Source organism: Bidens hawaiensis, unplaced genomic scaffold, assembly GCF_021521415.1.
Source record: "Bidens hawaiensis isolate Kalapana, Puna unplaced genomic scaffold, B.hawaiensis_p1.1 tig00025880_1, whole genome shotgun sequence".
In the NCBI taxonomy this organism is placed as follows: Eukaryota; Viridiplantae; Streptophyta; class Magnoliopsida; order Asterales; family Asteraceae; genus Bidens; species Bidens hawaiensis.
Window position 1 is genome coordinate 260,497 of NW_027494158.1, and position 22,288 is coordinate 282,784.

General features: G+C 37.4%; 1 protein-coding gene across 1 annotated transcript; it reads left to right on the forward strand.

Moving 5' to 3' along the window:
- The first annotated feature begins 240 nt into the window (after positions 1-240).
- On the forward strand, positions 241-1,842 carry LOC143572480 (dof zinc finger protein DOF4.6-like). Its single transcript, XM_077057635.1, has 2 exons — positions 241-428; positions 802-1,842. The coding sequence occupies exons 1-2, from the start codon at positions 405-407 to the stop codon at positions 1,660-1,662; spliced, it is 885 nt and encodes a 294-aa protein (XP_076913750.1). The 5' UTR covers positions 241-404; the 3' UTR covers positions 1,663-1,842.
- The last annotated feature ends 20,446 nt before the right edge of the window (positions 1,843-22,288 follow it).

Consider the following 22,288-nt stretch of genomic DNA (forward strand, 5'->3'; position numbering starts at 1 on the left):
ACTTCTCTAAAAGTTATCTAGACAACGTCGTTCAAATACTTTTTAGTGTTAAAACTTGTTTGTATATTTTATTAAAGAAAGTAGAAAACTTCTATTTCAGTCTTGATTTAGGAGCATAAATCATGCCCCCATTAACTTAGTTAATTTATGCAAATATGGATGGATATATTATTTATAATATAACAGTGGGCACGAAAACAAAGATGCCCATTCCACATAATAAAATTATAATAAGTGAGTTGAGTGAGCCAAAGCGCACCTTCTCCAGTGTTTTTCTTGCTTTATGACCACCTCCAGTCTTCCAAAAGTGGGTGGGTGGGTGTATGTAGTCATCTTTTTCACATTCTCTCTCACCATCTCCACAAACTTTCCCTTTATTTCTTTTCTTGAGATCATCTAATCTAATGGATGCTGGTCAGTGGTCGAAGGTAACCTAATCCTTATCTCAATTCATTTATATATATAAAGCCCATCCCATGCATGTCTTTCTTGATTTTCTAACTTTCTTTCTAGGGTTTTGTTTCTTGTTTTTGATGATGGGTAGGCTTAGAATTTTGCACTTTTTAAACAGATGATGATGATGATGTTGTTAATAACCACTAATCCCAAATCTTTTGAGTTGTTTAGTTTGTCTCATAATATTGTTCTTGAAAGTAGTAATCTCACTTTCTTTACTTTCCCTTTTAAATTCCCACCATCTGATACAAAGTTGACCTAATAAAGCTTTCTTTTTTAGACAAACTGAGTTGGATTTGATGGCATGGAGTCATGTAACTCTCTTTTTCTTTTTCAACTCTTCAGGGATTGGGAGTAGTGAAATCCATGGAAGAAAAGAAAAATATTAGACCACAAAAGCCACAAGCTTTGAACTGTCCAAGATGCAATTCTGCTCACACAAAGTTCTGTTATTACAACAACTACAGCCTCTCTCAGCCAAGGTACTTCTGCAAGACTTGTAGAAGGTATTGGACCGACGGCGGCTCTCTCCGAAATGTTCCCGTTGGTGGTGGTTCGAGGCGGAACAAACGATCATCATCTTCTTCATCATCATCAGTACCAGCAGCAGCCGCAGCCGCAGCTGCCGTATCCAAGAATCAGTACCAGATGATGGCTCCACAATTAGCAAGCTTGATCACACAAAACCCTAACAAGACAATCATTCAAGGTCAAGGTCAAGTTCAGGGTCAAGACCTAAACCTAGGTTACACAAACATCTCTCTTCAGTCTGGTAGCTTGCCCTACAATCCAAACACCACAACCACCACCACCAGTTCATCGCTGCAGTTCTCAGCCATGGAGTTCTTGAAAAGTGGATTAGGTAACTTGCCCTACAATCCAAACACCACCAACACCATGATCATGAATAATTCTGCAGCTCCAGGTTTGAATTTTTCTCTTGATGGGTTTGAAAATGGTTATCATCCAATACAAGTTGGAGGTGGGGTAGCAGCCAATCATCAAAGCACTATGAGTACTATAACTACAACTGCTGGTACAAGTGCAAATGCTAATGCAAATGCAAGGATTTTATTCCCTTTTCAAGATTTGAAGCCTATTCCAACCTCAAATAGTGATCAATTGTTTGAGGCAACTAATAAAGGGCAAGGAGAATCTTCAACTGGCTATTGGGGTACTGGAGAGCTAGGAGGAGGACCATGGTAGTAAATATATTATAACAGATCAAGATCAGAAGCAACAAAAAAAAAAGTTGATGATTTGAGTTTTAAGTTTTTCTTTTAGATTTTTTTTTTTTTTGGTTTTGAGCTGTAGAAATTATGAGTTATGCATGTAATTTAACAACACTAGGTTTTCATTCAATTTCTCTAATTTCTGGTTTTAGAACATGCATGGATTATTACTAAATACTGGTATCAAGATTCTTGCAAACACTGCAGATCACCTTCATGATCCACGAGGCACATGGTACACCACTTTAATGCAGCCACTTTATTAACAGGTGTATATTTTAATGCATGTGGGATGATCATACACGACCCATTTGAAATTAATGATCAATAGTACATTCTAATATTTTTGTATAAAGAATAAAATCAGGTATTTGTGTTCATGGAGGTCTTATTTACAACGTAGAAAATAAGCACAAAAGTTTTGAGGCTTAGTCAAGTGACCTTTTGTATCTAGTTAATTATCGTAGCATAAAGTTATCCTAGAAAATCAAAAAGTAGCTATTTTACGGATATGGCGCTATAGTTATTTCATGGGTTTAGATCAAATACAAATGAAATTAACATGCTAATTGTGTGAATTAAGTTTAGTAATTATATATATAAGCAAAGTAATATATGGGGATATTTCAATTAAGAACCCCTTTGAGTTTTAAAAACTCGAAAGAACTCAGTGTAACGATTTTTTTTTTCGAATTTTTTTTACATATGCGTAATATATGTAAGTTACATGCACGTAAAAAAATAAAAAAATTACAGAATTTTTTACGCACCGAGTCAACTTTTTACACATGTATAACGGACGTAAAAGTTAGTGTAACCACTTACATATTTATTCTCTCTCTTACTTTTACTTTTTTGCCAGATTTAATCTCAACCACATATTCCAATCCATTTAATTAAATATGTGGCCTAGAATTGAGTTCTTAAGTTTTTAAAACTCAACATGGTTCTCAATATATCCCTCCCCGTAATTATATAATACATAATTACTCTGCTTATATATATAATTACTCTACTTAATTCTCAAAATTAACACGCTAATTTCATTTGTATGTTAACTTTCTCCGTTATTTCATAAACTATTACAAACATGTGATTTTGTTGTCTTGTTTTCCTCCCACAATAATAGACTTTATTTTCATTCATTCGGGCTAAAATTCATGTCGTACGTAAGGTAGTGCTCTTTTGTCAACAAACCACTATCATATCACAAAATGCAATAGACATGTGACACGAACATACACAGTATCCATATCCATCGCGTACTTGAGGTGCCAATGGCTACACAATATTTGATATCAATAATAAAACCATATACATGAAGTATCAACCATGTGTGTAGGTCCCTAGATTGGATCTAACAACGTATTCTTGAATCAATATCAACTACTAGCTAGTAAAAATCACTAGTAGGTAACCGAAATCTTGGATCTTTGATGCTTGTTTATTTCAGGTTATGGAATATATATATATATATATATTTATGGGAGAGGATCAAGAGAAAACTTATTTTTAAAGAGAAAACTTAAAAACTCATAAATAATTATTTTTAATTAAAAATAAAAAATTATTTTCAAATTTTTGTTTTTGCCATTATTCTTATATTTCCTTACCCATTGCTCGAAAAAAATAAAAAATAATAATAAAAAAACCCGCTGTAATGCAGATACGTATTACTGTTCAATACCGTGGTATTACACATGTGTATTACTATGTATTTTTAAGTTTAATAGTGTTTAATTGCATATATTCAATATTTATGTATTGTATATGTCTAGTAGTGTTGTATTATATGGAAAAAAAATAATAATAATAAAATAAAAGTCGATGTAGTGCACATGTGCCTTAATGTTGTATTACACATACGTACTAATGTGTATTCGATGTGCGTATTAATCTTATATTGCATATATACAATAGTGCGTATCAAATATGCGCAATAGTATTGTATTCTATGCAATACAAAGACTTTTGAATATATGTAATGCATACTATTAAACATGTGCACTACACCGACGAGGTTATTGACAATATATTTTTTTCTTTTTTTTTGAACCAATAACAACATATAAGAATAATGGAAAAAAAATGAAACTTCAAAAATTTTTTTAAAAAAAGTTAAAAATAGTTTTTTAAGGGTTTTTAGGAGTTTTTAATTTTCTTTTTAAGAGAAGTTTTCACTGGATCTCACCCCATAGTGAAAACCCTATATAATATCGTTTTTTTATTACATGTAATATATGTTGTTACATTTAATACAAAACATCGAAAACATAAAAAAATGTTTTGCTATTTTTTACATTTTATTACTAATTTTTATATATGTTTTCATGAGAGAGAAAATATAAATTACCTTTTATATTTTTTTATTAACTTTAATTGTGGACGACAAGATTTAATCTTTAATTAAAAACATGTGGTTGAGAATGAGCTTCTAGAGTTTTCACAACTCAAGTGGGTTTTTATTCTAACCAAAACCATATATATATGTGTGTGTGTGTGTGTGTGTGTGTAGAGAGAGAGAGAGAGAGTTGGTAGAAAGTGGATAAGGTTTTGCCAAAAGTTAGTTTGTGCATGAGTATGCTGCACCTTATATAGGTGAGAGCATGTCGTGCACTTCTTTCATTACATGGGTCCAAATGGGCTTTGTTTACATATGGGTCAAGCCAAAAACATTATTACATCACTGAAAGCTAAGTGAATACGTTGTGAACAATATAACAAAATACATAACACTTAAACAAGAAAATATGGGCTCTATAATCTCCCTGTGGTCTTGTCATATTTGTTGCAGCTTTGTCTTCAGCCGGTCTTGTACTCGAAGTCATCCGTGATGTCAAATAGTTGATTGTCAACAATGTAACGAACAAAGTTATTGAACTTCTCAACTATTTTGTTAGTGTTGGGCTTGCTGATGTCTTCGATCATATGTAAAGGATGAATATACAGCTTCAACAAATCATCCTTGCCGAGACTCATTAGCTCGTGCTCATCAAACAAATGCAGAGGATGCCTGCTAGGACACCAAATAATATCTTAATCGGTCTCATTAATAAAGTCCCAGCAAAGAGAGTCCTAATCCAAGTTGGGCTGGAATGGTTCACCATGATAAATTGCCCGTCCCTCCTTTACTTCTTTCAGCATCTTGTATCTCCATTCTTTACGCCCCTTCCATGTGACTGGATCTACCTTGGTTGGATGCAAATAAGACCTACCCTTGTTGACTTTGAAGTTGGGGTAGTCTAGCTTCTATTCCCAATGAAAATAACGCTTTAGCCATCCCCCGAGATTCTTTTCACCAAAATCTTCACCAGATGTTCTTCTGAAAAAGTTCATATCAAGTTGAGATAGAGTATGTAGCTCAGTATGGTGTAGATAGGTGAGATCACCATTCTCTCTTCTTATTGCCCTCGACTCATTGTCAGCATACCATTTGTCCTAGAGAATGATTGTGTCATCGTGGTATGGAAAGATCTACCACGCATGCTGGCACACTTTGAGACAGAGTGCCACTTTCCTCTTCTTGTCTTCTGATCGGTGGCAACGTAGGCAGGAAGAGCAACAACAATATTACTTGACGTGAGATCTCCAGTTTCTTGTTCAGGTGTATCCGGATTTGGAGATTAGTTTATCCCGTCATTAAAGCTTATTTTCTCTTGAGACTGGGTACTTGCAAGTTCATCAACATTAAAAGCAAAGTTAAAGTCTTTTCCAGAGCAACATCCCGTTCTCTTGTTTTCTTGGAGGCACCACCGGACATGGGATCATCCCGTGGTGTGTCATCATGTGGAGCAGTTTGTTTACCTGCTCCACTGCCACCACCAACACCATCCCCACCATCATAATTTGTATCATCCAAGTCATCATCACTATTTGACTCGTCGTCAGGTTTATCATCATAACTATGGTGGGGTTCAACTTCTTCCTTAGATTCCTCCTCCTCCTCATCACTCTCAACAATGGTTTCTCCAACTACCGGAGTAACCACTAGAGCACCTTCAGTTCCACCAATACCAACACTAACAATTGTGCCAACCACTGCTGAGTCACCACCAATAACGGCTACACCAGCTCCACTACCACCAACACCAACAGCTCCAACACCACTCGCACCAATCCAAGTATCAACCAAAACGGACTGACCTTTATTCTTCTTCCTATTCTTCTTCTTCTTCTTTTTCTTCTTCTTGCCATCATCTTCATCCTCAGAATTCACCCAAACGACCCTTAAGGTTTTCGACGTCTTGATCTGTCATCCTCCATATTTCAGAGGCTGCAAGGTATTTTCTAGCCAGATCGTCATTCATCTTGACTTGAGCCTCATTAATACGTCTCTTTTCTTCCAACCTTGCTTTCAAAGCATCAATATATGAACCGAGCTTATCATTTTCGGCTATAAGAGTTCCAACATTTCTTAAAGACCCTTAGTCATTTTCAAGAAACCTAACCCGTTATTCAAGTCTCTCAATATCTGCCCTCAAACGATCAATCTCTGATCCGAACTCACTTCTCATACTCGTTGCAATGTTGGAGGAGGATGGCAGGTTACTCTCAAGGTATGAAACCCTTGACTCTAGTCTCAATACTTCATTATGAATGCTTGTCAGCGATTGATTGGTTAATAAAGTATGTTGACCGTCAATCATATTCTTGAGAGTCTCAATCATCCTTTGTTAACTTGCAATGAGAGCTCTGCTAGCCTCTCATTCATTCCCCAACCTGGCCACCCTTTCCACGAACACAATCTTCTCCTTCTCAGCCTCCACACCTTTCTTCTTTTGATCTTTCAAATAATCAAGGATAGGGTTTGTGTACATTGGAGCCTTCTTGAACTTACCACTGGACAGAGGGATAGCAGAAATGATTGGAGATTTGGTGGTTGTGGGAGGAGTGGTTCAAAGGGTAGGTTGGGTTATGGTTTGGATAGGCATGGTTATGGTTTGGGTATGGAATGATGTGGTTATGAATAAAGGTAGGGTTAAGAGTTTGTTTGTGGTGAGGGTTATAAGCAGGGAAGATGTAGGAATGGGTGTGACAATAGGTAGAGTGGATGGTGAGGATGTGAAAGTGGAAGACAAAAAAAGTTGAGTCTTTAAGTGGAGAGGTAAATGTTGGTGAGCTAAAAGGTAAGGCTAAGGGTAAGGTATGTTGTGGTAGGGTTTTAGGTTGGTCAGGTGGGGATAAGGGTAAGTCAATTTCTGGTAGGGATAGGCCTTGGATGGGTTGGTTTAGTTGTGAGGGAGAAAGTTAGGGGCTTGTGACGGGTGAGTCATGGAGAATGGTTCTTCTTGTATGTTTAGTCTGGGTTTTGGTTTTGGGACGGGGAACGTGAACTTGCTTACCTTTCATGGCAGCTACAGTTCGTGACAAGGTAGTGGGTGAGGCTTGGTAAGGGTCGGCTTGGGTGGTTTGAGGTGGAGGTGTGGAAGTTTGAGGTGTTGGAGTGGTGAAGTGTAATCCAGTGGCAGAAATTTGTACCTTTAAAGAAATGGCTTCTTGGAGTCATTGATCTTCATTAAAGCTTAAGCTGTTGCTCGATCTCACCAGCAGAAATTTGTTCTAGTGGCAGAAATTTGTTCGGAAGACCTGCTAGTAGAACGCTTTCTAGGAGCCTTACTCTTCTTCTCTGCTTTAAGTTTCTTTCTTATCTTAATCTAACCTCGAGCTCAGTCTTGGTAGCCTCATCATCAGGGTCTTCAACATTCTGCTCTTTATCACTTTCATCATCATCACATCCATCATCTCCATCACCACCAGTACCTTTGTCATCGGGTTTGGTCTCAGCAAACAAACCAAACTTAGTTCCAAGAACTTCTCCTTTATAACAATATCCCTGGCTTGGAGTGTCTAACATAGCTTTAAAAACAGTTTGCTTCACCATCTTTTGCATGACGAGGCTCGGATAAAGGAAGTTCATTAACCTTGGCATCATGCTCAATAGGGTACTCGGGCCTAGGAACATTAGGCATTAGATCATCTAGGAGCAGTTACACATATCTTAGATACATCATTCAAGCATTGTTTGTTAAAGCATTTGCATGCATACACAAATTTTCAGTTTTGAGTAATTGAACTTAGCCATGTTGGTCATGCACGCCATTACAGCAACCCAATCTATTCTCAACTTATCAAATCCACCTCTGAGTTCTAATAGACAGTTGGCAACAACATGGAATAAGAATTTCCAGTACGGTGGTAGATTCTTCTACTCAAAAGTCGTCCATTTTGCATCATACCCAATATTAGTAACAAACTCTTGCAACTCATCCTTCTTCAATCTCTTGAAGAAATGATTGGAAGCATCTTTGATTCGGAGAGCTCTTCTAATGCCAGCCTCGGTGATCTTTATATTTTTCCCGGCTACTTTAGTTTTAATGGAATCATCGTCCTTGACAGCCTTGGTCTTTGTCTAAAACTCCTCAATCCAATCAGATAGGATCTCAAGATTGGCAGTTTTGGCATACATCAAAGGATTCTCTCTCAACCCCTTGATCAGAGATGTGAACACCCGGTGCTTTCTCTTCCTCGGAAGATCATGAAGACAAAACGTGTTATGTTGCGACAATGACATCATTAAACAAACCATTAGAACTGATTTTAATAAGAAAGAAAGAAAATATAAACAAGAAAATAATGTTATAAAAAGATAAAACTGAACAGATTGTGAAAACTAAAAAATTTGGGAAACTACCAAGTTAAAATGAATTGAATCGAATAAAACAAATCGAATTGTATAAGCCGAATCGATCGCATACCACGAACCGAATTGAATGTGATAACTCGATTTGATTCAAAATTGATAACTCGATTCAACCCAAAATTTTAGAACATGATTCGGTTGGAATGAGAACTCGATTCGATTGGAATGAAAACTTGATTCGAATTAACATAGGAACTCAAATTGATTGGAATAAAGAACTAGATTCGATTGGATCAAGTACTCGATTCGATTCAAATCAAGTTCAACCAAAACTCAAATCCACATAGATCTAGGTTCGCCCGGACCTGATATACCCTTCTGAACAACCTTTTTACACAAACTACAACATAAAGAGGGCTAATCGGACGTGTAAAGGTCCGGAAAACCCAAAACATTCAAAATCCCATCAAAGATGTACAAAAATCAAATTAAATCATTCCATAGGTACATAATGATTTCGACAACAAAAATCAACATAAGATAACCCTTTTGATCTTAAGTCGGTTCGATTTATAACCGACGGTTACAAGAACACGATTTGAAACAATTTGAGTATGAAGAGATTTAATACCGATGGTGATGGATCCATTGAGATGATTATCAAGTGTGATGAAACGATAAACAAGAAAATTTATGTTTGCTATTTTGGTGTTTTGAAAGAGGCGGTGGTGGTGGGTTTAGAGAGAGAGAGAGAGAGAGAGAGAAAGTTAAGAGGTTTTTCTTGAAAGTGAAAGTGAATAATGAAAGATATTTTGGTTTTCCCTATTTATAGGGTCAACCTATCTCGCGATAGGATCAAAACCAGTTTTAAAAAATTTTTCACTCTCATCCCTCAAACTTAGGGATTTCTGCCACTTTTACATCCAAGTGATGATAGCCTGATTTGAGGTCTATTCGCGAGAACCAACCAGCACCTTGTTACTGATAGAATAAATCGTCAATCTGTGGCAACAGATATCTATTTCTCGTCGTAAGCTTATTCAACTCACGGTAGTCTGTACATATTCTCATACTTTCATCTTTCTTCTTAACCCATTACACCGTTGCACCCCACGGGGAAACACCCAGCCTTATAAACCTTTATTGAGGAGTCCTTGCCGTTGGGACATAAATTCTTTCATCTCGGACAACACCAATCGTTAATGTGCCTTCAAGACGGGTTGTGCTCCCGGTACTAATTCTATCTTAAATCCTCCCGTTCTAGTGGTAACCCCCGAAGGTCCTCAGGTAACACTTCTGGATAGTCACACACCACAAGGATATATTTCACTTCTTTCGTCTCAGCCGTAGCTTTGACAACATACGCCAGGTAAGCACTACACCCTCGCGTTAACAAAATCTCAGCTTTTTTCATCAAAATTATGTTAATCCTTGAACTTTCATTATCACCATAAACCATCACCGTACCACCATCCAAAGATTCTAATATTATCAGCTTACTCTTACACATTATATGAGGCTTAAACTCAGACAACTAATCCATTCCCTAAACCACATCTAACCCTCCTAATGTCATAACATAAAGGGTAACAGGGAACTCACAACCATCTAGTTCTATCTTATAATTCTTAACCATTCTTCATAATTTTAATAGAAGCATCGCTAGCGGTCTCTACCAAAAAAGGCTCAGGCACACTACAACATTCCATTTTCGCTATCTTACAAAATAACAAAGCTACAAAACTCCTATTCGCATCCAAATCAAACACCACATAAGCATAAGAACCATTAACTAAAAACGTACTTGTCACAACCTCGGACGTCTTCTTGGTCGGTTCCTGGTTTAGCATGTAAGCTCTAGTCTTAGCCTTAGGTTTTTCAGCATCATTCTTCCCTCTTTCTCTAGAATCATTGAAAGGACGTGATGTTGACGTAGACGTACGTAGGATCAAAGATGTTATCTTTAACCTTGAACTGCGGAATCCATCAAAGTAGAAAACACAAAAGTAACTTTAAAGTCCATTTCATTAACTTCAATAATCAATACAAGAGGATATGACAATATTCAAGCACATACTCTCTCTAGATAGTACTTTCTCTTTCTAGAAATCACCAAAACCTCTTTACCCAGCGCATAAGTATAGAACTATTTATAGACATCAAAAGACAGCCTAGGGGCGCATAAGTCTTATACGGCGTATAAGTTGTGTGCCGCATAACTTATTCGGACCTAGATACTTATGCGCCACTATAAAAAAAGTTACTATTAGGGACTAAAATATCAAGGACTGATGTCTCATTCTCAAATACATAGTTTTTGGGATTGATTTTTCAGTTGCTGGGAATATTGGGGACTGATTTTTATGCATAATTTTTATGACTATTAATTAGTTGCTAATGATTAGGCACCTTTTTAAGGCTTAATTTCAGTCGCAAATACGTGTGCGCCATATAGCTTTTTGGAGGGAAATATATTGGTTACTGAATTTCAGTCTCAAGTATATTATCTCTATAATGAGAAATGACGGCAATGTGTTGAAGATTGATATTTAGTCTCTGATATAGAGGAAGTGCATTAGTAATTAGAATTGATATTCAGTCTTGAATGCCTTTTTATATAGGAAATGGTTAGTGACTAATTTTTACTATCTAATTATATTAATTAATTAAATTCTAATATTTGATGGTTAAAGCATAGTATATACATCAACGGTGATGAACAATCATCAAACTGTCACACCCCAACCTAGGCGGAAATGCCGAGGCGTGATCCGATTGCTCACAGCTCGAAGATACTATCATTGAATATAAATGACAATATCTAATTAATTATTTTATTCAAATATACACACATTACTCAAATACAATAAACAATTTAAAATACACGAATATAAGTTCAAATAAAATTTAACTTGATAATATCCTAGAGTTTTGTCTACATGTCCAACTTCAATCTTCAATACTAACAACCTGCATATGCGTAGAAAATAGAGTTGGTCAACAACACATGTTGAGTGAGATGATTACCAATTTTGACATAACAAATAATATATATGATATATGATAGAATATTGATAAATAATAAGTGATAAATACGCAAACCAACCAGGTGATAGTAATTAATCAAATCATAACAAAGCATGTACATAACCAAATCACAACCAAAGACTTGATAGTGTGCCAATGACTCGTTGCCAAGCGAATCGGGCATTGATTACAATGACTGAGATTATCGGTTTACCTTCACCAAGCGATTCAGGCTCCGGTTACTAAGACGGTCGTATGATCATACTAATGAGAATCTAAGACTTGATAGAATACAAACCCACTTGAACAAATAGCAAATAGCATTTAATTGATACAACACACAATGATCATGTTTGCGATTATTTGAGTTATATATATGATAGAAAATATGAATAATTACGCGTATGTCCACAAAACGTTTGAAAACAATATACAAAAAGGGGAATGATCAAACTCACCTGATCGAATAAGCCAAACGGGAATGAATACGACAAGAAAGTGAAAATCTCGTTCTTCGAAAATTACCGACAAGGATCCAAATTAAATAATATATTATTATGAATGAATTATACATGATGTAACACGTATGATGAATTAAGATTTCGGTGTTGATTGAATTACAATTATGATTGGTACATTATGGATTGAACGATTGCTCTTTAAAGATTATTATTATTATTCAATTATAAAAATAATCATTGTTCGTCCTAAAATCAGTTTTACGAATAATTAATTTGAATTATTATGAATTGTGACTTATTATAATAATAAACGTTTAAATATATAATTATCGTAAAATTTATATATTGAAATTTTTAATGAAAATCGATAGCAAAAATATATTTAACACTTTTAATACGTTTAATACGTCTATTACGGTTTTGTTTTAAAAATAATACATATATGTGTGTGTGTGTGTGTGTGTATACATATATACATACATATATACACACGAAATCTCGTAACGAACTAGTTGACACAAAACACTTAACGGTATGATGTTGGTTTAAATAAAATATTGTTTATTTATTATCTAATATTAATTATAGCATATTTTACAACATAAAAATGAATTTAAACCATAAAAAATAAAAATAATCACAAAAACCCGCTGGTCGGATTCAAACTTGCGTGAATGGCCGGAATACAAGGGAACACACACACCCTAGCCATCTGTGCTAGGGTGTCAGTTGGTTATATCTCGTAAACGGTCTTTTATATATAAAAACTAATTAACCCAATTTGATTATAAATCCTAGATTAACAATCGTTCAATCTGTTCACCGTTTGATAAATTAATGTTAGGGTTAATGATCTTCACCATAAGGCGAACCTATACATATAAACGTTTACCTGATTCGTTGACTAAACATAGGTTAATTACGAAGCAATAGAGCCGGCGACAAGAACAACGAAGAGGGTATCTCCAGGCTTTGAAAATTCAATTAACTATAGGGGTTTGGCTGGCAATGGTCTTAGTAACGTACAGACGCGATCAATTAAGTTATAATCAAGTCTAAGTTATATAGATGGGATTTAGGTCAAGTCAGTTTAGTTAAAGAATCAATACACGTTATAACAGATCTTGTTTCTTAATTAGTGTTGACGGTTAGGACGAGAATGGCAAGAATAATCATAATCAAGATTCAATTCCGAGTTTAGATCATTATTTGAGGCTCAAGTAATCTAAACGGGTCACGGTTACGGGTTAATGGGTTATGGGTCACGGGTTTGGATAATTGGTTTATAAAGATAATTTGCAGAATTTGCAATCTAGTTCCTGGAGATTTGATGTGGGAACGATAAAGGGCTAAAATTCATGTTTGGGCTAAAAGTGTATATTTTTCATAGTTATATATCTATTAAATAAACATAATAAATAAATATAAGTTGTACAAAAATTGATCGATAAACGTGATACTTTTCAGTGTTAAAATTTCCCGAATATAAAACGGGTCGGGTTATAAATACCAAATACGGGTTTGGAAAATCTGAGATGTTACAGTCTCCCCTACTTTAGGAAATTTCGTCCCGAAATTAAGGAAAACCACAACATCATCGTTTTGAAAACAGTTATACTTTTAACGAAAATATCACAACATAGAACATATAACAACCGAAGCAACGCTTCAAATGACAATCTGATAAGGGCACTTATATATAGGATGTACCAGCGGCGTATCCACCATGTCTTATCATTTCATCATTCGTACCGTCACCCAAGCTACCTTAGGTTTTAAGTTATGACACACAATTTTACGTATTATGATTTCCATGCGAGGACTTGAATAATTATGTTCCGGACCGTAATTACTATTATCGTCGGATGGTCCGCATAACTCGTTTCATCGTGTGGGTTATAAAACATTTAAAAATCTTTATTTTGAAAGACACAAACATTCGATAATTTAAAATCCAAAAGGTGATACAGGGTCGAGTTTGACTAATAAAACCATGTAATTCTTGTTATGTATTTTGATTATTAAGAGTAAGATTTTGGAAGATTGAAAGAAAACAGATGTTTTAATGTCTCGGGTGGATATGAATAAGATATTAAGATATAAGCCTAACGAAGTATAAAAAGAACGTCATTCATAAGATGAAACGCGCAACATAGTTCAACAAAAATCACCAAACATCACAAATAGCCAAAGAGTCAATATGATACCAAAAACAGAAAAGATAAGATAGTCTTAAAATAGAAATAAAGGAAGCAATAAAATCTTCAAAATCTTCAAAGATCTTCAGTTACGATTGGCTTGATTCCCTTAACTTGGATGACTTGAGGTACTTGTATCCATGATGACTTGAGCAGCAGCCATGGTTGTAAAAGTCGTTAGGCGGTCCTAGGCGGTCGACTGGGGAGTCGCGACTACTCGGGAATAGTCGGGGATTACTCGGAAAATACCTATGGAGTACTCGGCCGAGGCAGGGAGTACTCGATCTAGGCGGGGAGTACTCGGCCGCCTACTTGGGAGTTTTACAACATTGGCAACAGCAGTAGATGGATTTGGGATGGCTTGGATAGGTTGAACTTAAACAACTTGCATAAGTGGGGCTTGGTTGAAGTGATTTGAGTAAACTTGAGCTTGTGGACAGGGAGTTGGATAGGGATGGGTCATGTTGGTGATTGGAGCTTGCAGTGGATATGGTTGATGGGTCAAGACTTGGGAAGCATTAGGGATGTAGTAGGGGGCAAGCATAGCTTGAGCTTGATGCGCATGGATAAGTCGAGTGCACGCATTATGAAGATGACAAGGATCTTCACAATTATAGCAAGTACGGGTTTTAGGAACACTGATGTGCGTCGGATAACCCTATAATAATGACCCTCACAACTAAGCTTTAATATTAAAACGAAAATCCTAAAACCACACACAACCGACAAGTGTACCGATCGCAAGTAGTACAGACCTAGGAAGTCCGAGTATCGAACACGTGGACACGTAAGACGCTAATGATTACTAACCCTAGACAAAACCTACCTTAGAATAATAATTAATTGATTTTTGATTTTTTAATTACTTAATTGAACTAACCTAACTGACTGACAAAAGTTACCTAAAATAGAAAACTTAACGGGGAACTAACTGTGTTAACTTAGTATGGAGAAAAACGTCTACCTAGGTCTGAATCAACCTAACAAGCTAATGGATTGGACGACTTCAAAACACCGGTTCCTAAAGATGACACGACTAAGGATCGCTCAGGCTTACTGGATTACCTCTCGGTCTCACTCAACAAGCCTAAACTACTCAAAATTGACTAAACGACCAAACCGGAAAACAATTGCTAACGTGTTCTAATGATGGATCACCTCTCGGTCTCACCAACACTCGACCCTAATGGAAATGAATACTACACAACCAAGGATAGAGGAACAATTCAACTTAAACCAAAATAGATCAACTAGTCGCTCAAAACACCTAAACCTGACAAGAAACAAACTCACTTTCGCGCAATTCTTATTCTAGCATGCAAAGGCAATGAGACGACCCTACTTCTTATCACCTCTCGGTCTCAAAGAAGGTGCCTAACCGCTGTACTTAATCCAATAAATCATGCGACAAAACCCTACGGTGGTACCTACCGCAATCAAACCCTAAACACCAATTCTAGAATCAAACTATGCATCGATCAATTCACACAAAACTAATCAATCAACACGCGAGGTTCATGCAATGAATTACCAAAATTTCCAGCCATTAAATACAACCTATTTCATGTCTAAATCAAACTTTACAAAAGCAATTAAGATCTATTAATTAAACAATCCATAAAACCTATCAAACACTAACAATAATCATCATTCCTAGGTAGAACTAGCAAGTTTAGCCTCTCATATTATTTGGACAACCATGAACAATTAATAAACACATCAATAAACTCATCTCAATCATCTTAACAATCATTCAATGATCAATAATAATCAATAACAAGTCAATCTTTCAAGTAATTACAAAACTAGTTAACAATTCAACAAGAAAATCAAAGTTGATGAACAATGAAATAATTGAAAGGATATTGGATGTTCCGAGGCTGCTCCTTGGCAGTAAAACTTGTCGGTGAACGATCCCGACACTTGGTTCTTGCTTCTTCTTCCTTCCCTAGCCGTCACAAGCTCCAACCCTAAGCCGAAAAAAGTTTTCTTCTTGGTTCCCCTTGCTGGCCAATCACAATCTGCCTCCACTAAGGGTTTTTTCTTCTTTTTTATAATATAATATAATAGTAGGCTTGGGCTTTTCCATGATGTAACGGACCGGGCCTTGAGTTTTTACTTGAAAACGTATGCGTAAAAGACTCGTAAACTACTCCAAAAGCTCGGTTTCTTTCTTTCTTTCACCCAAAACCTACAATATGAATAAAATTATGTAAATCCTATCTAAAACAAGTTAAAACACATAAAATTTAATACAAAAACGTAGATAAAAGGTGCGAAAAATACTAGTGTTTTACAACACATCAAATATCCCCACACTTAAGACTTTTTCGTCCCTGAAAAAGAGTTGTACACAGGATCATATCCGAGTTTTAACCGACCACTCTTGACTTTATTTATTTATTATTATTATTATTATTAATATATATATATTTTTTTCTTTTTAAAGTGTTAGAACAAGTGACCCGTTACCCAAATATCTCTTCCAACTTTCACCTAATAAGCTATAGATCAGGTCGATTGCCGGTATTGCTGTCCACTTTAAACCCATGCCCCTAATACTTACCGAGGCAAATAAGGCGTGACAATTCTATCAATTTGTATGACTAAGTGGAACCCACAGCTACAAGCCCTGCTACCACTTCACCAATTCCATTATAGTTTTACTGGGCCGAGCCACGGCAACATGACTTAAACCTATTGCCACATGATTAAAACATTCTGACTCATATACAGACAATAACCTTTAGCTCTCTTTCAAATGCACGCAATTACAAATGCATCTCTTTTATTTTTTTTTTTTCTGCCTTTTGGCTTTTTGCAATTTTTTTTTGAATACTCAAAGTACATGGCTTTGCCTGAATAGAAACAAATATAAAAGATAAAACAGCTAATATATACAGATGACCATGTGACTCGAGGCTTGAGTATGACCCGGCTTTTCATTCCAGTCCTGTCACGATCTTAGTTAAACAAACAAAACCCCTAAGATGTTTCCCACTAAAGTCAGGCTATTTAAGAGGTTCAATTAGGTCAACAACCAAACCGCCCTTTCATTCTCAAAGGCTGAGCCTACCGACACATGATTACTCCATACATTATGTGCGGGTCTAAATGGCACTGTTCTTATTTATTATATATATATTTTTGAAAACACCAAGAAGTTATAAAATAACCACTACTCGGTAATAATATCATCTCCTATTTAACGTAGAGAAAACAAATTTCAAGGGACTATTTTTTTAAAATTTTTATTTTTTTATTTTAAATTTTTTTTATTTAATTATTTATTTATTTATTTATTATTATTTTTTTTCAAAAATTTTTTTACAACTAAGTAAAATAAACCCCATCCCCACTTAGAACGAAATCGTCCTCGATGAGTACAAGGAAAAGAAAAATAAAATAAAATAAAAATAAAAAAAAAATTAAAAAGATAATATACAAGAATAAAAACAAAGAACGGGTTACTCCCCTAGTTTGTGTGTAGAATCTTCAATAGCTGAGTAGTAACCAAACGACCGTATAGCATTTCATTCGCGGCCGCAACCTCGAGAGAACCTGTTCCAAAACGCCACCATAGCTACCATGCGCATAATATAACCTGCAAAACTCAAACTCGCTCGCATGTAGCGGCGTACAACACGGAAAAAAAAAACATAAACAAATAAACATATTTTTGTGTTTTTGTTTTTTTTTTAATTTTTTATTTTTTTCAATAATGGAATACCCCTTAAATCGACCGACTCGAATGGAGATTGAGTACGAGCGGTTTCATCTTGGAACATCCTGAAATAGACAAAACAAATAAAACAGATAGCACAAACATATAACAAAAATACAAACTCTACAACTCGGGCAGTCTCCCGAGTGGTGCATCCATTACGTCAATGTAACGCCCGTCAAACTTCCGGTTCAATGATTTAGCGCGTGTAAAATATGTATAACCCTCGGGATTTAACCGACGTTTCTCGAGAACCTTTATGTAACCCCCGCTACGTTAAAACGCTTAACCTTCCTTACGAGTCGCCAAATCTTGCAAATTCGAGGGACTTGGATGAAACATATTTGTGAAATATCATTAAACAAAAAAAAAAGATGGAACCTTAGCTGCTGTTGCGATCGACAGGTTCCAGCCACCCCCTCCCTTCCTTGCTTCGACTTTTTGATCGATTCCAAGCTCCTAGAAGTATTTCAAGGTATGTACCACAATCCCCAACACTCCTTTTGTTCACCCCTAATCGTTTTGATGCTAAATTTTTCCGAAACTTTTCGTTGGACAGATTTTCGGCCAAGGTGTAATTGACCCACTTCCCGTGAATAAAAATTAGAGTTTCCGGTGTAGAAAGATCCCCAGGTATGGCATTTATATCATATTAAAATTTCGTGGTCATTGGAGGTGTTTAGGTCGGTCAATCGATTTTAGTTCGAAAACTAGGGTTTATCGGGTGTAGAATTGCAAATTGTTGAGTTTGATGCGTTGATTGATCGGGTGACCGACCGAATCAGTTTGTACAGCCCTAGGGGGGTTTAAGGGCTGTGGAAAAAAAATATTTTTTTTGATGCTCGGGGCTGTTGTGGTTAGTGCTTCGTCAATCGAGCCGGCGGTGCGCGAAATTTCGTTTATATGTTAAAGTAAAAGTTGTAAAAAGGAACCGTCAATCCTATCAACTCGGGTGACATAATCTTGATGAATGAAAAGATTTAAAATGGAATTTGGTCCATTTGGGGCTGATTCGTTTAACAAATGGTTTTAAGGTTTATTACACGCGCATTCGACCCGATTTGATTACCCTTGGGCCTTGGGCCAAGTTGTTGGGCCTTGGGCCAAGTGTTGGGCCTCGGGCCAAGTTGTTGGGCCTTGAGCCAAGTGTTGGGCCTTGGGCCAAGTTGTTGGGTCTTGGGCCATGTTTTTGGGCCTTGAGCCATAGTGTTGGGCTTGAACGGCCTGTTAGTCAAGAGTGTTCTTATGGTCTAGTTTAGTAACGTGTTGTGTATAATTTACAGGCCCTTGCTTGTGATTGTGCACTTAGTGATTTTCCTAGCTCGTTGCAGGTGTTCAATTGATTCAGGTGAGTTCTTGATGCCCTGTTTAACTCTTTTTAAGTTTTGGGCTAGCATGCACACCTAAGTGTTTTCTTGCTTGATGAAATGTTTTGAATGGTTTTACATAGGCTTGCTAGTATCGGTAGGCCTTGGAATGTTATAGAATGTGTATGTATATATATATTTGTATATATTTAGAATGGCCAATATTTGGCGAATGTTGTAGTCGTCTCGACTACTGAATGTTGCGTATGTCTACTTTGGGTTTGCATGTGCCGAATGTTACGTATTTGGGTTGTACGTTTTCTCGGCCCTGAATGTTATTATTGAATGTTATATATATATATATATATATATATATATATATATATATATATATAGGAATGCACGTTTAGAGATGCTCATACGTAAGAATGACTATTTATTGAATGTGGTAACCTAACCGATGTACTTCCGTTTACCGTTTTAAAACCATTGGAATGATTATTAAAAATTTTGCTACTTATTTAAAACTTGAACTCATTCAGCTTAAGCTGACTTTGTGTGCATGTTAGTGTGAGTTTCAGGTTAGGAAGAGGATGTCTTATCGCTTGGATGTGCACGGAGTTACTTGGACGGTGAAGGGCATACTGGAATGAAGAATTACTTATGAACCTTTTATTTCAAAAGACTTTTAAAATTTATAAATAAATTTTAATTTTGGGAACTTATTCATCTATTTACGATTTCTGCGGAATTATACTCTGGAATGCTATTTTAATGCAAAGAATTGTTTTTAAGTTCAATTATTTTTACGAGTGTTTTGGAATGAATACCAACTGTGGGGTTCCCGGGGTTCGGGGCCTTACAAGTTGGTATCAGAGCCTAGGTTCGAGGGATCCGAGCATCCCCGAATGCTTGGACTCGAACTGTTAGAAAAGAGACCAGTATGCCCACCGTGAGTAGCTGCACGCCAAGAGGTAACTTTTAATTATTTAGTCATTCCTTTAAATTTAAAAGTTCCTGGTATGTGATTAACTGTTTAAGTGTTAGATGGAAGGCTAACGAGGTTAGGGACAGGGGGTGGTTAGGACGGGCGGGTAAAGTAAACGACTAATTACACTTGATCAACGTCATTAGCAGTTTACCCTTACCTTACATGTTCTAATTACCACTTGTACTTGACCGTGTTAGAATTCTGTCTTTGTAGGGATAAGTCATGGTTAATACTCGAGCAGCTAAAAGAGGTGGCACTAGTTTTCGTGGTTGTGGTCGTGGTCGTAAGCCACGTGCCGAAGCCGAGAGTGAGATTCCTACTTCCCAGCAGGACACCTAGATTTATGAGGAAGGGGATAACCCCGCCTTAGATCCTGCTATGCGCGCGGCTATCGCGGATGAGGTTTACCAGGTGCTCCATTGAGCCATTCCTGAGATTGTTGCTGAGGCCGTCAGGGTCATGGAGGAGTCACTAGTTGGTAGGGGTTCGGATAGGGGAAGGAAGAGTACTGAGGTACAGGTCGAAGAGGAAGAAGAAGTGTATGAGCCGAGTGGGGATGAAGATGAGGTGCGGACAGTCAGTGTATCGACCCGGGGTTGCTCGTATGGTGACTTTAAGAAGTGCGACCCCCCTTCCTTCGATGGTACCAAAGACACTTTGGCAGCGCATCAGTGGTGAGAGAGATGGAGGCTGTTCTGCGAGTTAGTAAGTGTAAGGGAGATGACATGGTCACTTATGCTACCGCCTCTTTTCGTTCCGAGGCATTATGTTGGTGGGATAACCTGGTGCAGGCTATGGGTGATCGATCGATTAGGAGGATAACATGGGATGAATTGAAGAAGTTGGTTCTCGATCAGTTCTATCCTCCACACAAATTGGATAAAATTGAACAGGAATTCTTGACTTTGGAGGCGGGCAGTATGTCACATCGGGAATACACCACAAAGTTCAACAAGATGGCTCGCTTATGTCCCGATCTGGTTACCCCTGAGGCAAAAAGGATTAAGAAGTATGTGAAGGGCCTCCTGATGGATATTCGTAGGGGTGTGGTGACCACCGACATGAACTCCTTTCACTCGGTAGTTACCTTGGCAGGTACATTGTATGATCAGAGGGAGAAGTTACCGCCGCACGAGACTAGGAAGACTTGGAACACAAATTCGTATGGTAAGCGGCCTGGGGGAAACAACTTTAGTTCGTCTGGCAAAAGAGTGAAGACTGAAACTTCTGATTTTTGGAGAGATGCGACATTCGGTAATTGCAAGAAGTGCGGAAAACTTCACAAGGGGGAGTGTAAGAGTGGGTCCGGCACTTGTTTTCGTTGCGATAAGGTTGGGCACCCTCATTATGAGTGCCCGACTCTGACTTGTTTCTGCTGTAGGGGTTCCGGTCACTTGTCATCAAGCTGTCCTACCAGTAAGGTGGGGGGGGGGGTCTGGTCAGGGGACTTCCTCAAGAGGAACGATGGAAGAGAAGCCGAAGGCCAGGGCGAGAACCTTCAACATCTTCAAGAAGGAAGCGAAAGAGGATGCGGATGTCGTTTCAGGTACTTGTTCCTTACTTAGTTTTCATTCCACCATTATAACTTCTTGTTCCTTTGAAATCGTATGTGTTGACCATGTAGCTAAGCAGTAGTATAATATCGTCCCAGGTACTTTTCTACTTGATGGGTTGCAGGCGTCAGTTTTATTTGATTCGGGCGCTAGTAGGAGTTTTGTGTCTACCGCTTTCTGTTCCTCGTTGAATAAATCACCCGAGCGCGTAGTCGATGTGTTTGAGGTTGAGGTCGCCGTAGGAAAATCCGTGTCCGTGTCTAGGGCTATTCAGGGTTGTTCCATCGAGTTGTCTGGTTAGAGATTTCCGGGGCGATTGTATTTGATGCCGCTTGGTTGTTTAGATGTGGTGCTCGGGATGGATTGGCTCGCGAATGTTGATGCTCAGATAATTTGTGGCCAGAAACTCGTTCGTCTAAGGGCCCCGGATGGGACTCAAATTACGGTCTTTGATGATTGGAAAGTTGCGACGCCACATATTATATCCATGCTTAAGGCGGGAAAGTTGATGCAGTGGGGGTGCGGGGCGTATCTGGCGTATGCTATGAATGTGAATACCGAGGTGGCTACCGTCGGTGATGTTCCTATTGTTCGGGATTTCCCGAACGTATTTCCTGATGATTTGTCAGATGTGCCGCCGGATCGCGAGGTCGAGTTCCAAATAGACCTTGTACCGGGCGCCAAACCCGTTGCCCGAGC

Coding starts and splice junctions, on each gene's coding strand:
- LOC143572480 (XM_077057635.1), top strand. CDS start 405: ATGGATGCTGGTCAGTGGTCGAAG. Junction 429..801: donor ATGCTGGTCAGTGGTCGAAG/GTAACCTAATCC, acceptor TCAACTCTTCAG/GGATTGGGAGTAGTGAAATC.